At 55.5% G+C, this 15,270-nt stretch overlaps 1 protein-coding gene across 30 annotated transcripts in view; it reads left to right on the forward strand.

The window, feature by feature from the left end:
- Nucleotides 1-15,270, forward strand: part of Cacna1g (calcium voltage-gated channel subunit alpha1 G) — a 63,845-nt gene that overhangs the window by 21,915 nt on the left and 26,660 nt on the right. For 20 of the 30 annotated variants that reach the window (XM_047543685.1, XM_047543692.1, XM_047543703.1 and 17 more), the window contains exons 10-16: nt 7,332-7,483; nt 8,257-8,442; nt 8,536-8,650; nt 8,734-8,889; nt 11,733-11,801; nt 13,257-13,341; nt 13,425-13,618. In XM_047543685.1, the coding sequence (XP_047399641.1) occupies nt 7,332-7,483; nt 8,257-8,442; nt 8,536-8,650; nt 8,734-8,889; nt 11,733-11,801; nt 13,257-13,341; nt 13,425-13,618 (957 nt within the window). The remainder of the gene's footprint in view (nt 1-7,331; nt 7,484-8,256; nt 8,443-8,535; nt 8,651-8,733; nt 8,890-11,732; nt 11,802-13,256; nt 13,342-13,424; nt 13,619-15,270) is intronic. The other 10 variants (XM_047543689.1, XM_047543711.1, XM_047543700.1 and 7 more) reach the window with 1 other exon arrangement.

A 15,270-nucleotide genomic window follows, 5' to 3' on the forward strand; every position in this document is an offset into this window, starting at 1 on the left:
ACACACATGCAGATACCCCAAGTGTGGCTTTCGAGGGCAAGGGTTCATAGACATCTTCCACCCAAACCTGTCCCTTGGCTTCCAGGTAGAGGAGTTTGGGGCTAGGAGGAAAAGCAAGCCTTAGGGGAACAGTCCTTTGGCAGCTGACCTAGCCCCCCACTGGGAGGCTCGGGCGTGGCAGCTGGAAGGACACTGTTGCGGGGACACCTGGTTGCAGGGTGCCTTCAGGCATGCTTTGGCTCCAGGCTTCCCCAGTCCCACCTGAGCACAGCACACTAGAAGAAAATTATACCACACCAGGGGACTGGGGAGCAGAGCCAGAGACCCCGGGAAGTGTGGGTTCTAGTGGAAAAGTCATTCTTTCCCATGGATCACTGGTGCCAAATGCCATAAAGGGCCCTTCTGGGGATGGAGGAGAGGTGCTCACACCCAGGTCAGGGACTTGAAAGGTCTTTGTGAAGAAGGTGGCTTTAGAGAGGGACCTGGAGGGATGAGTGGAATTGATAGCTGGGGGCAGGAGCAGAGAGGTCCAAGTGGAAGAATGAGGGGACCTTCTAGAAGCCTGACGGATAAATGCACCTGGTGGTATGGCAAGAGGGGTAGGGGTGACATTGACAGTGATGGTGATGGTGACGGTGACATGAGTCCAGCCCAGCAGTGTTGAAGGAAGCCAGAGCTTCAGTAGGTGCAAGTTGCATGGGGAGGGGCCTGGAGGCTACTTCTATTGTTCAAATCAGAGGCAGCAGGGCCCCAAGTCAGGCCAGCCGGCAGAGTGAGGGGTGCGGAGGATAGCAGTCCCACTGGCAGGGTCTGTGGGCCTGGGCATCTGACTGTCGGCGAAGGATGAAGGGCAGGCGTGAGCCTAGATAACCCTGAGGTTCCAATACAGAATACCCAAGAATGGTGGAGCCAGGAAGCTGGGGGAAGGAGCAGGTTCGGGAGGGGAGGTGAGAGGATTTGTTTTGGATGTGCTGAGTTTGAGATGGCTGTGGGCCATGCTGGGAGGGATATCAGGCAGGCCTTGGCTCTCTGGATGAGAAGCCTGGGGCTTGGAGGGGGTTTGTTTAGTGTCCTCTACACCCCAGTGACAGCTGGAGAGTTGGGAGTGGGGGGTGATGGTGGAGGGAGGGCGCCAAGGGGGGAGGAGCGGGCTCAGACTAAACCCTGTGGAATGTTGGCCCAAGGGGAGAGCAGAGGGCGAGGAGTCCCAGGAGAGGCAGGAGGTGGCTGCACAGGGTCAGGGAAGCCAGGGGAGGCCAGACACCATGAGGGAGGGGCCAGCACAGACAGAGGCTGTCAAGGTATCCACTAGGAGGAGGGCAGAGAAGATGGTCTCTGGAGAGAGCCGGCAAGAGGCCCCCCACCCCCGCCCCGTTCAGGGGTGCCTGGGCCTGGACTCCTGCAGGTTTCTGCATTTCAGCAGAGAGGAAGGAGAGCAGAGAAGTGAGGGATACGGGGTAACTGGAAGGTGAGTGGGGGGGCGCAGAAAATCAGATTCTAAGTGCAGAGGGGGCAGCTCCCTTCCAGGACAGCGTGAAGGTCCCAGAGCAATGGAGCAGGAGGCAGGGTGGGTGGGGGTTGGGGCTAGGGAAATGGGAAGGCTTGGGGCAGCTCCAGGGGGACAGCAAGGGTGACCCACAAAGATGGGAGAATACAGGACTGAGTGAAGGCATAAAGCCACCCTGGGGCCACCCAGTAGGCTTTACCTGTCCAGTCAGCACAGCTTCATTTGCGACTCTATATAGCAGTGCTCAGCAATTCTAGAGCTGCAGTGGAGAAGCCGGAGGCGCAGGGACTTACCTGGCCCTCTGAAGTCTGCGCTGAGGGCAGCCTTTAGATCCACCATGGGCTCCAGTCTAGAGGTCGTTCAGGTGGGTGCAGGGCAAGGCTAAGTAGCCAGGGCCTGGGCTGTCTATCTGGAGGCTGTGCCAGACCCTGGGGCGCAATGTCTACCTGACTTTTTTTTTTTTAGGGGAACCTTGGGGAGCCTGGGTGGTGGGGGGGAGCTAAAGCCAGCCCTTGGCATTGCCCCTGGTCAGGAGTCACTGGGGCACAGTGACATTGAGTGGGGCACAGTGGGCATGAGGATGCTGAAAGAGGTGTCTCAGAGAGGCCAGGTTCCCAGCTGAGAGGGGAAGAGCAAGGCAGTGATCTGCAGGATGAGGCCCAGGGACCCCCTGGGAACCTTCTGTCACTTGGGTGTCCCTGACTTCCCACACCTTCTTGAAAGCTTGCCTCCTCCCTACTCAGCGACTCTTATCCCATCTCTGCAGCCCCCCAGGACCCCCTCTGCTGGGTAGGCAGGGCCTCCAGATGCAGAGGTGAGGTGAGGTGAGGAGTCCCAGTCGGGGAGCAGAGATTTCAGGCTCAGTGGAGCAGGTGGAGCTGACAAGATGGGAGCTGGAGGTGGCACTTGAGCAGGAGTAGGGTGACTGGTCCCTGCCCTCTCCGCAGCTCTAGCAAAGCTTGTCTACCCCTTATGCTTTTCTGAGAAAGGCACGTCACTGCCAGCCAGACTGGTTCTCAGTCTCCTGCCTAGACCTCTGCAGTGTCCCCTAATTGGTCCTTGTCTCTCCCCTCCAAGCCATTCCCATGCTGCCACCACCGTGGCCAGATTAATCTTCTTAGTACACAGCTTTGCACATCTCCAGCACCACCCGGCACCCTGAGCCTCAGTGGTGGCTCTGTGGGCAGCAGAGGCAAGCCCAGCTTAAGGCAGGGATCAAAGCCGTTCTGTCGGCCTACCAACCTAACATCCTATCCGCCCCCGCACCCCTTCCACCTTCTGGTCTGGGCAGACCACCGGATTCTGTTTCCTGGGCCCTCCCTGCACATCCCTTTCCCTGCTCCTTTGGCACCGCCGCCCCCAGCTGGAGATGCCCGCCCGGGCGCCCTCCTGCCTCTTCCCACTGGCCCACTGGCCCACTGACCTCAGCTGCTGCAGGGCTCCTGGTTTTTGATGCTCTGTCCTGCTACATGTGAGGCCTGCTTTGACCGGCAGTGCCCACAGGGCCCCCTGAGCAAGGCCCCGGGACTGCGAGTTCCACAGGGGGCTGCCGTGTTCTGTAGAACAGCCTCGTGGTGAGGTGGTGTTACTCTGTTTAACAGAAGGACCACTGGGGACCTGAGACTCTGAAGGGACTTGCCCAAGGTCACACAGGTGGAAGTCTTAGAGTTGGCAGTTCCCCTGTGTGCAGGTTGAACCCCACCTTTGTGTTAGAAATGTTCTGTACACAGAGGACACTGTAAAGGTTCACCAAAGGAGCTGCTGTGGGCCCAGGGATGTCCTGGAGCTGGGAAGTACCAGGAACTTTTCCTGGGGCCACAGTTGCTGCAAAGCGACAGCCTGAGGGGAGGGTGGGGTGGGAGAGGAGATGGACAAGGGGAAGTTTACAGTGTGCACCAGAACAGAGAAGCAGCAGGGACCTGGATGCAGAAGCTCCGGCCGCTGCCCTCAACTCACGCAAACACCCAGTGGGCCTTGCCCTCTGTGAACAATGTGGAGGACACAGCTAGACCCGAGAAGGGATTTCTGAAGCTGGAGAGAGTCAGGGAGGGAAGGCTGGACTCGGGCAGGCTTGTGTGCATTCTGATTTCTCTGGGTGTGTGGCGGGGACAGCCTTGTAGAGAGTGTCTTGGAGGTGACGACATAAAGAAAGGGCCAAAGACTCAGCTGTGTACCTTTTTAAGGAAGCCATGTCCCCTTATCAAGTTCCTAATCCTTTCAGATCCTCAGTTACCTGGGCTACTGGGGAGGCCTACACCCCTCCCTCATTGGGTTGTGAGTGTGGAGGAAATGAAATCCTGGGAGGAAAGTCCTCAGCCTAGTGGAAACCATGGTGGGTACTGGCAGAAGCTGGCTCCGCCTCTGCCCCTTCTGGGCAGCAGTGGCTTAATTACGGCTGTGGTCCCTGGGGCTACCATGTTGCTAAGATTGTGTCTCTGTGTCCTGTCCTGTATTTGCAGAACGTTCCCAGTCTCCAATTTAGTAACTTGGACCAATCTGGCTGTCTGGGTGGGGGTTGGGGGAGGCTTTTTTCCATGGATCACTGGGCCCTGGAAAGGAAGCAGCATAGCCCCGAAGTGTGTGAGGGAGAGAGGGGACAGGGCTGAGGGAGCCTACCTGGCCCCCTTCCACCTGTCAGGAGCCCCTGTGTCTGGAGAATGGAGCTGCTTTTCAGGGCTGGATGGGGTTTCAGACTTCACTGCTGACTTTCCCGGATGGGGCCATGCTGCAGGCCCTGAGGGCTGCCCTGCACCATCCTCGGTGAACCTCTCGTCAGCATGCGGGTGAGCAAGGTGTGCCCTTGTCCATGAGCTGTCGGTGCCAACTGCTGAGAACCCCGTGATAAGGTCAGAGCAGGACGAGAACAACCCCTCTACACACCACACACAGGAGTAGTCCTTTTAAGATCCATTAATCGAGTAAATATGTATTGAAAGTTATGGTGTTTTCAGCTTTTTTTTTTAAGAAAAATATTAATTTTTATTTTTAGTAGTTCTTTTGAAGCCTCTTTTTCAAAATACTTGGGACTCGAAGTATTTGGGATTTGGGATGATTTGCATGTATGTGATGAGTTAACTTGGGGATGGGACCCAGGTCTAAATACAAAAGTCGTCTGTGTTTTGTATACATTGCCTGAAGGCAATTTTATATGTTATTTTTAGTGTGCCTGTGTTCTGACTCTGACCTGTCACATGAGGTCAGGTGGGAATTTTCCGCTTATGACGTCATATTGGTGCCTAAAAAGTTTTGGATGTTGAATTTTCAGATCAGGGGTGCTCAACCTGTGTAACTGATATGACCTAAAGTTAGGTGAGGTGGACCATAACTAAATGTGGTTCCTCAGCTACGCTTACATATCAACTTGTTCTTTTTGCGGGGAGGGGTACAAGGGATTGAGCCCAGGGGCACTTAGCCACTGGACCACATCCCTAGCCCTTTATATTGTTTTATTCTGAGACAGGGTCTCACTAAGTTGCTTAGAGCCTGCTAAGTTGCTGAGGCTGGTCTCAGACTTGCCATCCTCCAGCCTCCACCTCCCAAGTTGCTGGGATTACAGGCAGGTGCCACCCAAAGCGGCTCAACTTGTTCTATATTCATTCATCTCTGTTGATTCAAAGTACAATTAAACATTAGAAGATACATTATCTACTCAGTCCATCTCGTGTCTGGACTCTCAGGCCCCTCGCTGTCCCCGTGGCTTGGGTCTGAATCCTGACTGTATTGTGTTATTGGGGTCAGGGTGATACGGAATTGGGCCCTGTCCCGGGTGCTTCCTGCTCTGGGACTTCACACAAGATATCCATCCTCCCTCGACCTCTTCTGCTCCTGTGTAACAACAGCACAGTGGAGCTGTTGTATGGAAGGCATGAGGTGAAGCACATGGTGAGCCAGGGACCTGTGAAGCATCACGCCTGTGTGGTTTGTACTCATTATTCTTTTCCATTCGAAGACTGAGCAGGCAGCAGAGTGACGGGGAGGCAGATTCCCTGACCACCATGTCCTGGCAGTCTGGACTTGGGAGTGCAGGGGGGAGGATCCACTTAGTCGGAAGCCATCTGTGCTCTGGGCTTTATCTGCACTCACACTGGCCACTTCCCTGCCTCCTACACTGTGCTCACACTGGAGGGACTAAAGGTCCCATCTCTGGGTGACCCCATTAAGTAGGTCAGGTGGCAGTGCCCCTTCTGCCCCCACTCAGTCTGCAGAGCAAAGACTTGCTTGAGATCTGCCAGAGCAGCAGGCTCTGTGCCACGGCAGCTCCCTCTGTGGCCACTCACCCTCTGGTCAGCTGGCTCTCTGCCCTCCCTGCTGACCCTAGCCCTGCCCCCAGGCTTGCCTTTGGAGAAAACCCTGTGCGTAGATTGAAAGCGTGTCTCTTTCTGAGCAGCCATGGCCCCGAGGCCTCCAGTGCCCTTTATCTGCGAGTGAGAAGCCCCTTCCTTCCAGCTCTCCCAGCTTGGCCACACAGATTGGGGCCATTAGGATACATTTGGTGATGCCCGGGACCTGGCTTCATGCTTGGGCAGCCAGACAAGGCAGCTGGGTAAGCAGGAGGAGGTGTCTGACGGAAGGAGGGCCTCGTGTGGCTCTTTCGGCAACTCAGGCTCTTTGAGGAGCTACTATGAACATTGGGCTTTGCTTTTATCTTTAACCTGTCAGGTGAGCAGCAGGCTGCCCTAGGCCAGCCACATCTCTGCCCTCTGCCCGACCACACTCCTCTCTTATCCCCATGTTGCCCATGTATCCCTCCCCTCATCCTTTGGAGTTCAAGGGCTGCCTCCCGACTAGGCCTTTTCCAGCATGTTCACCCTTTACCTTTTCTCCGCTGAACCCCTGGATTTACTGCCAGGGTCATTTATCCTGGCACTGAGGCAGGGTTTAAGGCCCCTTGTGGTTATTTGACTGCGTAGTGTGTGTACAACTGGTGCCAGCTAGACACAGCTCCTGGGAGGCACAAGAGTGACTGGCGTGTTTTTACAGCTCTTTCAAAGCCTGGTGCTTTGCTAGGCATTCAGTAGGCACTTCATGTGGAAAAAGAAGTGACTGCTGAGCAAGAATGGCAGGCAAGAAGGGTTTGTCGTTTGCTCTTGTGAGGGCCTTTCTAGGATGTAGGCTTGTTCCCAAGCCCAGTCCCTGGAATTACCTCCAGTCTTTTGGCCAGAGAGGTTGAGTATCTTGCTGAAGGTCACAAAGTGAATGACAGGGTAGGCTTAGAATTATCCCAGAAGTCCCGGCACCTTCCCGTCCTGTGGGGGCTCCCTCCTGCCCATCAAGGCGTGCGTGACGGGGAATGTGTGCATCGTGTTTGCATGCGTGCGTGTGTGGGGAAGGAGGCAAGCGTAACCATCGGCTGTCAACTGGAGGCTGCCAAGTCCACAGAGTGGTGGTGGAACACGTGTGACTGCGTGTGGGGCTGTGTGACTGGGTGTGCATGTGAAGCTTTTGGCCACAGCCATCTGATGTCAGCCAGAATCATCACCCTGCAATCCTGGGCCACTGTCCTGGTTCAGCAGGACTGAATGGTCTGGGAGCTCCAAGGGGAGGTACAGCAGAACCCACACACAGGCCTCCTGTAGACCTGTGGCCCCAGAACCTGAGACCCAACCCTGGGGAATTGCTGGGGGTTTCACGTGATCTTTTCCCAGGGTGGTTGCCCTTAAGTGCATTTCCTCCTGTACCCTCTGAGTCTTCTTGCCATGAGCCAAGGCATCCAGCACCTCCTACCCTTTAAGGTTGCTCCTCCTCCCTGGGGCCCCATATTCAGGAGGACTGGGATGCGGGGCTCAGCGTTGAGCATGCTGCTTCATGCCCCCCTGCCCTCCAGCCCGAGGAGCTCACCAACGCCCTGGAAATCAGCAACATCGTCTTCACCAGCCTCTTTGCCCTGGAGATGCTGCTGAAGCTGCTCGTGTATGGTCCCTTTGGCTACATCAAGAACCCCTACAACATCTTCGATGGTGTCATCGTTGTCATCAGGTATGCCTGCCCCCTACTGCCTCTTGCTGGAAGAATGCCAGCAAGGTGGCTTGGGGTGACGGGCCCTGCATCCTGTTCCTCTGGGGTGGGGGAGTCTGACGCCAGGCCCCACGGACCCACAGGCCTTGCTGTTTGTTCCCTCCAGGCAGGGGACTCTGGGCTCCACGTTCTGCTCCATCCTCTGCGCCAGTCCTGCACCTTGCTCTCCTGAAATGGGGGCTCATGGGTTCCATTCTCCCCTCCTGTCCTCGACCCTACCCAGGCCTGGGGTGGGTGCGGACTGGGGAGTTGTCTTTGGAGAGGAGTTGGAAGAGGAGTGAGGCCCAGCCAGATGTCCCTGCCTGCAAAGTGCTTGGAAACGGGCTCAGACGCCGGCAACTTGCTTTAGGGTTTCCAAGACCTTGGGAAAGTATTCCAGCCCCCCAGGCCCAGGGCCAGGAGAACTGCTTTATTGCTTTCTGGAATTGGCTTTAGATTTCATTAAAAGAGAACAAAGCAAATATTCCATAACTCGAAGCAATTGCATTGGCCAGATTTAGGGAGAGGGCTGCCTGATGCCAGGAGGTATCTGGCCCAGGAAGGGTGGAGGGGGCTGGGACCATTACCTGGATCCTTACCGCTTTGGGGGCTCCTGCCTGGAGGCCAGAGGGCCCATCCATGCCCCTTCTCTCACCCTGGACTGGTCAGTTCCCTCAGGTGTGCTGCATCTCTGGAAGGGAGGGCAGGGGAAGAAGGCTAGGGCTTAGTCTACCTGCCTCCCCTCTCCCCCGCAGCGTGTGGGAGATCGTGGGCCAGCAGGGGGGCGGCCTGTCGGTGCTGCGGACCTTCCGCCTGATGCGGGTGCTGAAGCTGGTGCGCTTCCTGCCTGCGCTGCAGCGGCAGCTCGTGGTGCTCATGAAGACCATGGACAACGTGGCCACCTTCTGCATGCTGCTCATGCTTTTCATCTTCATCTTCAGGTGAGTGCCAGCTAGCAGGCCAGGTGTGGGGCTGGAGGCCCGGGGTGGAGAGCGCTGGGCCCTGACCCTGTCTGTGGCTCCCTGTGTCCTCAGCATCCTGGGTATGCATCTCTTTGGCTGCAAGTTTGCATCTGAGCGGGATGGGGACACGCTACCAGACCGGAAGAATTTTGACTCCCTGCTCTGGGCCATCGTCACCGTCTTTCAGGTGCGAGGGTCACAAGACAGGGGGTGAGCAGAGGAGGTTGGGTGCCTGGTCAAGGCCCTGACTCCTGCCCTCTGCCCACACAGATCCTGACCCAGGAGGACTGGAACAAAGTCCTGTACAATGGCATGGCCTCCACTTCGTCCTGGGCCGCCCTTTACTTCATTGCACTCATGACCTTTGGCAACTACGTGCTCTTTAATCTGCTTGTCGCCATCCTGGTGGAGGGCTTCCAGGCAGAGGTAACTCCTTGCCCAGGGCAGTCCGACTTCCAGGAGGAATGGCTCCTGTCTTGAGCCTCCTCCTCCCTCTGCTGCAGACTGTGAGGACTTGCTGGCAGCACCCCAGACTCAGCCAGGGGCCTGGGGAGTGGCTGGGGGGAGGTGCCTGGTCTCATGCAGTTCTCTGTGGGAAATAGGATGGTTGTGTGGGGTCCCTGGGTTATAGGTGAGTGACCTGTGGGCTTCTCTCTCCACCAGCTACACCTTTCCCCAGCAAGTCAAATGAGCCAAGGGTCAGGCCCACAGTGCAGCTGGACCCTGAGCACAGTGCTCTATGGGACATCTGGTGGGGGGGAGACAATTAGGGGGTGTGGGAGGCTTGTGTGCAAGTCATCTGAGCTCAGGCTGAGCTGATGAAGATGCCACCAGAGCCCAGGCAGGGCTGAGCTGCCCAGGGTGAGAAATGAGCCCAATTAGCTGCGGGCATGGCAGAGATGAGCGTCCTATTTCCAGCCCAGACTCCATCACCTTCGTCACAGGCAGCGTCATCAATTAATATTGATTTACATTGATCCTGCCCTGGCTGTGCCAGGGTGCAGTGTCTGCCCCGAGGACTGCATCCCCTCCTGGCTCAGCTCTCGCTCCCTTCCCACCTAAGCCCCCAGCCCTAGCCCATCACCCTAGCACCTCAAACAGGGCAAGTTGGGCCAACCTAGAAATGCTCCAGGTTGGGCCTGGAGAAGCTCTTGGTCCAGTTCTCTCTGGGTGACCCGGATGAAAACTCCCGCTGCGGCCTGGTCTATAAATACCCAGCACACGGTGGAAAAACAAAAATCTATTTTCCGACTCTTTCCCAGCCTTGCAAGGGAGGGCTGTTCCCCGTGGGCCAGGCCAGGCTGGTGGGGTGCGGGTGCATCTGTCCCACACTGGCCTTTTCTCCCTGCTTCCGTTTTAATTCCGTAGTTATCCATTATCGCATTTCCTCCCTGCTGGGTGGCAGAGGGCAGCCTATGGGGGAGGCTTTGGTGGTGGCCGGGCTTCTTGCAGGGAGGGAGGGCCGTTGGTGCTCTCCTTGGAATGGGATGCTTCTTTGGGGTTTCCCTGAAGAGCTGAGGGGTGCCATGGGACTTCTTAAGAGTCAGAGTGTCTGCAGTCCCACTCTGGGTCATTGCTTATGGCCTGCAGGAAGAAGAACTGAGTGGGGATGGGTCCCTTTATCCCCTTCCAAGCAGCAGCTCTGGACGGCTAAGCCTCTCTAGAAAAATTCCTGTGGAACTCTGTGAAGGGAACTAGAAAACACCCAGAGCCTGTTCCTCTCCCTCGCTGCCCTCCAGCCAGCATGGCAGTTCTGGGGGTGCCCAGTGCAGACAGCCCGCTCCCCACCACTCAGCCTTTCTTAGCACCTTGTTAAATCGAGTGCAGCTGAGCTGGCCTGGTTGCTAGGCAGCAGTGATGTCTGAGTGTGGGAATGGAGCTGACTGGCCCTTGCGCCTGGCCTGGTCACCCTGGCCCTGCTGGGTGCTTGTGAACTGCGCTAGTATGGGGGTCTGATGAGGACCCTAGGGGGCCACAGCCTCCTCAGCTTTCAGGCTATAAACACCCTCTCCAGGAGGGTACCACCTCGCCGTGGCAACTGGGGCTGCGATGCTTCAGATGTGGGGTGGGATGGAGGAGCATTTTAAGATGCTCCCTGGAGGTGAACAGCAGCCATGGTCCTGAGGTGCTCGTGTGAGGGCCTGGACCAGCTGTTCCATTGTCCTGCGTGTGGTGGCAGGGGTGAGGGCTCTTTCTCAATGCCAGTGACCTGGACACCTCCACAGCCACCTGCCCTCTTCTATATGGGGTTTCAGGCGGCCCCACAGTCTGGTAGGGGAGGCTGGGTTTGCCTTTGTGATATTCTGGAGTTTTATTTTGGTTTGTTTTTACAAATAAGACAAGCTTCCTTGGTGGAGGGGGAGGCTGCTCCCCTTTTGGTGGACTTCACCAGCAGGAGGCCTTAAGGGTAACTCCCCTGCTGGCCTTGCCACCATGCCAAGAGCCGGGAGGAGGTGGCCCTGGGGACAGAGACTGCTTGGCTGTTGATTTTCTGACTCGTAGGGGGCAGTGCCCTGAATTCCTGCATATTTATCATCAACACACTTAATTAAATGAACAGGCAGCAGGCCCCATGTGCGGCCTTTAATTGATACCAAACAACATCTTAGCCATCATCCCAGTGTTAACTTGTCACATCCCGTCCCACACAGAGCAGTCGGATCCATTCTGATGTGAAGGGACTTGGACCCAGGGTCTGAGAAATCATGAGGCCTGATTTTGCTCCTTGTCGAGGCCAGTCTGAGGCTTTTGTCCACTTCTTCCCGTCCTCCCTGCCCTCCCCCACCCGCTGCCTCAGAGCCAGGGAGAGCGGGATGTGTGGGTTCCCAACCACATCCCCTTCTTACTCTGCATGATTCAAGCCATTTTCTTATCTTCTCCTGACCTCCAAAGTCAGCCCCGTAAGATGGGCTCAGCGGCAGCACTTCCTGCCTTTCAGGGAAGTGAGCTGTGTTGATGGGGCAGTTTGGCTCTGCCCAGCAACCCTCCATGCATGGTAGCTGATCACCGGGGGCTCCATCCTTCCCTGCCCTTGTCCCCATCTTCGCGGCCTCTGCCCTCACCCTTCAGATTCATTCTGGCCTGGGGGCCTGGGTTTGAATTCTGGAAGGCCGTCCTGTCCCATCCCCCCTCCCCACCCGGTGTCTCTCATTTCCCCCGCCGAGGGGTGTGCAGCCTCCTCTTCTTCCTCCTGTTTGGACACTGCTGATATTTGAAGGCCCGTGAGCCTGTGACCAGCGGCCCTCCCCTGCCTCCCCCTCTCCCTGTAGGAAATCAGCAAACGGGAAGATGCGAGTGGACAGTTAAGCTGTATTCAGCTGCCTGTCGACTCCCAGGGGGTAGGTACGCGATCACGAGTTGGCATGCCCCGTGCCCGTGCCCCCTCCACCACGCCTCCGTGTCTCTGTGCTCGTGTTCACGCTCAGCTGCTGTGCAACCTGTGGTAGCTGTGGTGGTCATTGGTGTTGTGAGGTTTGCTTCGATTTTAAGTCCCTTCCCCTTGAGGACATGGAAGGGAGGAGCCTCCTTGTCTCTGCCCCCATCACCCCGCAAGGGGCACGTTCCCATCCCTGCCAGGCCGGCGGGTGGACCGGAGAAGGAAGGGACTTAGAATCCTCTGTGTGCACGTGTGTGGGGCACCCCGTGTGTGTGTCCTGGAGGAGTCCCAGATGTTCGGCTTCAGTGGAGTCAAGACCTGCGGCCGCGGAACATGCTTCCCCATCTCTCTCCCCTTCCCCCTCACCCTGGGACCCCACCGGAGACCCCACAAACGGCCTCCACTCAGGACAAGTCCTTGAAGGATGTAGGAATGGGGCGTGGCTCTTGCCAGAATGTACCAGAATTTCAGATTCGCCTCTGAATCTCTGGTCCCCTAATCATCCAGTCAGCTACGTCAGGCCACATTTCTCCCTGGCCCTCATGGTGAGCCTGTGCCCTGCCGTTTCCTGCACCAGAACTGGAATTTGGGGCAAAGTCAGGATTCCCACAGGACCCCACAGTGCTGCTCATCCCAAGCAGCCCCCTGGAGATCCCACTTGATAATTAAAGGCCTCGTTAGGGATGTAAACTGAGTTAATGAAAATGATCCCCTGAGACGCCAATTACCCAATATTTATGTCCTTATCAAAAGTAGCAATCAAGTATTTTTTAATAACTTCTTAAGGAGAAGTGTGTAATTACTGGGGAACCTACTGACCTGCTAAGAAGGAAGTAAAAAACTATCCCTAAGACGAGAGAAATTTTAAAAAATGGGGCCAGGGCTTGGAGAAGGTGGAGGCAGAAGCAGAGGGACTGAAGTGGTGTCCTTGGGCCGCGCTGCTCTGACTGAGGTCTTTCAATTTCCTACTGGGGTCCTGGGGTCTAAGGCTCAGGGGAGGGGAGCCACGGAGACAGGGCAGGGGGCCTGGAGGGGACTTTCAGGATTGAGGTTCTAGTGATCATTGCATCCAGGTCCCCGGCTCCTCCAGCCTATGTCACCCACCCACCCAGCCACCCCTTCTCCCCCCGGCCAGCCTTGGTGCCAGTCCAGTCAGGCTGGTAGTGCTGTGGGCTCAGGATAGCCATGGCCTTTTTCACAGTGCAGCTGGTGGGAGGCAGAGTCCTGGGGGCCCTGGGGAGCCCTGGGCCCTAAGCCTGTGTGGTGTGGCCTGCACCAGTGCATGCCTCCTGTGTGGTTGCTGGTTCCTGTGGCCTATGCATATGTGGTGTGTGTGTGTGAGGAGAGGGAGACCTTGGTCCATCCCAGTGACCTCTGCCTGGCCCGGGCCCTAATGGCCCACTGCTCCCCACCTTAGGGAGATGCCACCAAATCCGAGTCAGAGCCTGATTTCTTCTCACCCAGCGTGGATGGCGATGGGGACAGGAAGAAGCGCTTGGCCCGTGAGTACCTGTCCTGAGGGTGCAGCCCCTTGCCCTGGGGCAGCCCTGAGTGGACTCAGGCTCTCTCCTCTCTCCCCCTGCAGTGGTGTCTCTGGGCGAGCACCCAGAGCTGCAGAAGAGCCTGTTGCCGCCCCTCATCATCCACACGGCTGCCACGCCCATGTCGCTGCCCAAGAGCTCCAGCACAGGCCTGGGCGAGGCGCTGGGTCCCAGCTCCCGCCGCACCAGCAGCAGTGGGTCTGCGGATCCTGGGGCAGTCCACGAGATGAAGTCACCGGTAGGGAGTGCACCTGGGTGCCCCGAGGTGGAGACACGGCAAGGATAGGAGGAAGAGGATGGAGAAGGGTCCAAGGGAACAGTTCCAGAGCCCTGGGTCAGGCAGGGCCTGGGCGTGCCTAGATAAACCCCAGGGCAGTGAGTGCTGACTGTGCAGGCAAATGAAGGCTCCCTGGCTTTGGAGACCAAAGAGTAGGGTGCTGATTCTGCTCTTCTGTCCCCTCACGGAGTGACTTTAACAAAACTCAACCTCTCTGCATCTCCTCTGTAAAACGGAGGCAGATGCCCCGTCCCCCTTCCTGCTTCCTTCATACCTAGTCATAATAAGCGAACCCTCACTTAGCTCCTGCTTCTGTGCCAGACATTGCTCTGGACCCTGCTCATAAGCCTCTAAGTGAAGTTAATCCTCAGGGCAGCCCTAAGAGGCGGGTACCATCATTGTCCCCATTTTGCAGATGGGACCTGCCTCTCAGATGGCTGAAATGAGTGACAGAACCAGACCTATAGTCCTGGAGGCTGGTGTCAGAGCCTGAGCTCTCACCATCAGTTTTTTTTTTTTTTTTTTTTTTTTTTTTTTTTTTTTTTTTTAATATGAAGACTTTACTTTTAATTGACAAATAATTAGATATCTTTATGGAATGTATATATTTTTAGGATCTTTTGATATATGTAGATGTTATGAAATGATTATGTCAAACTAATTGACACAATCCACATAGCACCATGTTATTGCAGTAAATCTCAAAAATGTATTCTTCCTGTCTAATTGAAACTCTGTACCCTTTGACCACCATCTTCCCATCCCCATCTCCTCAGCCTCTGTGAGCCACCAGTCTACTCTCTACTTGAATGAGTTCAACTTTTTTAGATTCCACATTTAAGTGAGATAGTGCAGTATTTGTGTCTCTGTGCGTGGCTAATTTCACTTAGCATAATGGCCTCTGGGCTCATCCATGTTGAGGTAAATGATGGAATTTCCTTCTTTTTAAAGGCTATATAGTATTCCATTGTGGGTGTGCGTGCATGTGTTTGCACGCGCACATGCTCCCCATTTTCATTTCATCCATTCCTCAGTGGGTGGCTACTTGGATTATATATCTTGGCTATTGTGAATAGTGCTACAGTGAACCTGGGAGTACAAATGTCCCTTCCACATACTGATTTCAAATCCTTTCAACCCGTGTCCAGGAGTAGGATTGCTAGATCTATTTTTAGCTTTTTGGGGACCCTCCATACTGTTTTTCCATAATAGCTGTCATCATTTGCATTCCCACCAACAGTGTGCAGCGTTCCCTTTTCTCCACATCTGTTTGGTAATAGCCATTCTAACAGGTGTGACGTGATATCTCATTGTGGTTTTAATTTGCATTTCCCTGATCATCAGTGATACTGAGCATCTTTTTCATCTGTATTTGTCAGCCATTGGTCATTTGTATGTCTCCTCCTCTTCATTCTTCTTCTTCTTTCTTCTTTTGGTACTACTTATGGAACCCAGGGCCTCTTGCACGCTGCTCAGGTGCTGTACCACTGAGCTGCATTCCCAGCCCTGAGTGTCTCTTTTTGAGAAATGTCTACTCTGGCCCTCTGCCCATTATTTTAATCGGGTTGTTTTCTTGCCATTGAGTCGTTTGAGTTTCTTCTCACTATGATTTT

The sequence above is a fragment of the Sciurus carolinensis genome, chromosome 3 (genome assembly GCF_902686445.1).
Source record: "Sciurus carolinensis chromosome 3, mSciCar1.2, whole genome shotgun sequence".
NCBI lineage: Eukaryota > Metazoa > Chordata > Mammalia > Rodentia > Sciuridae > Sciurus > Sciurus carolinensis.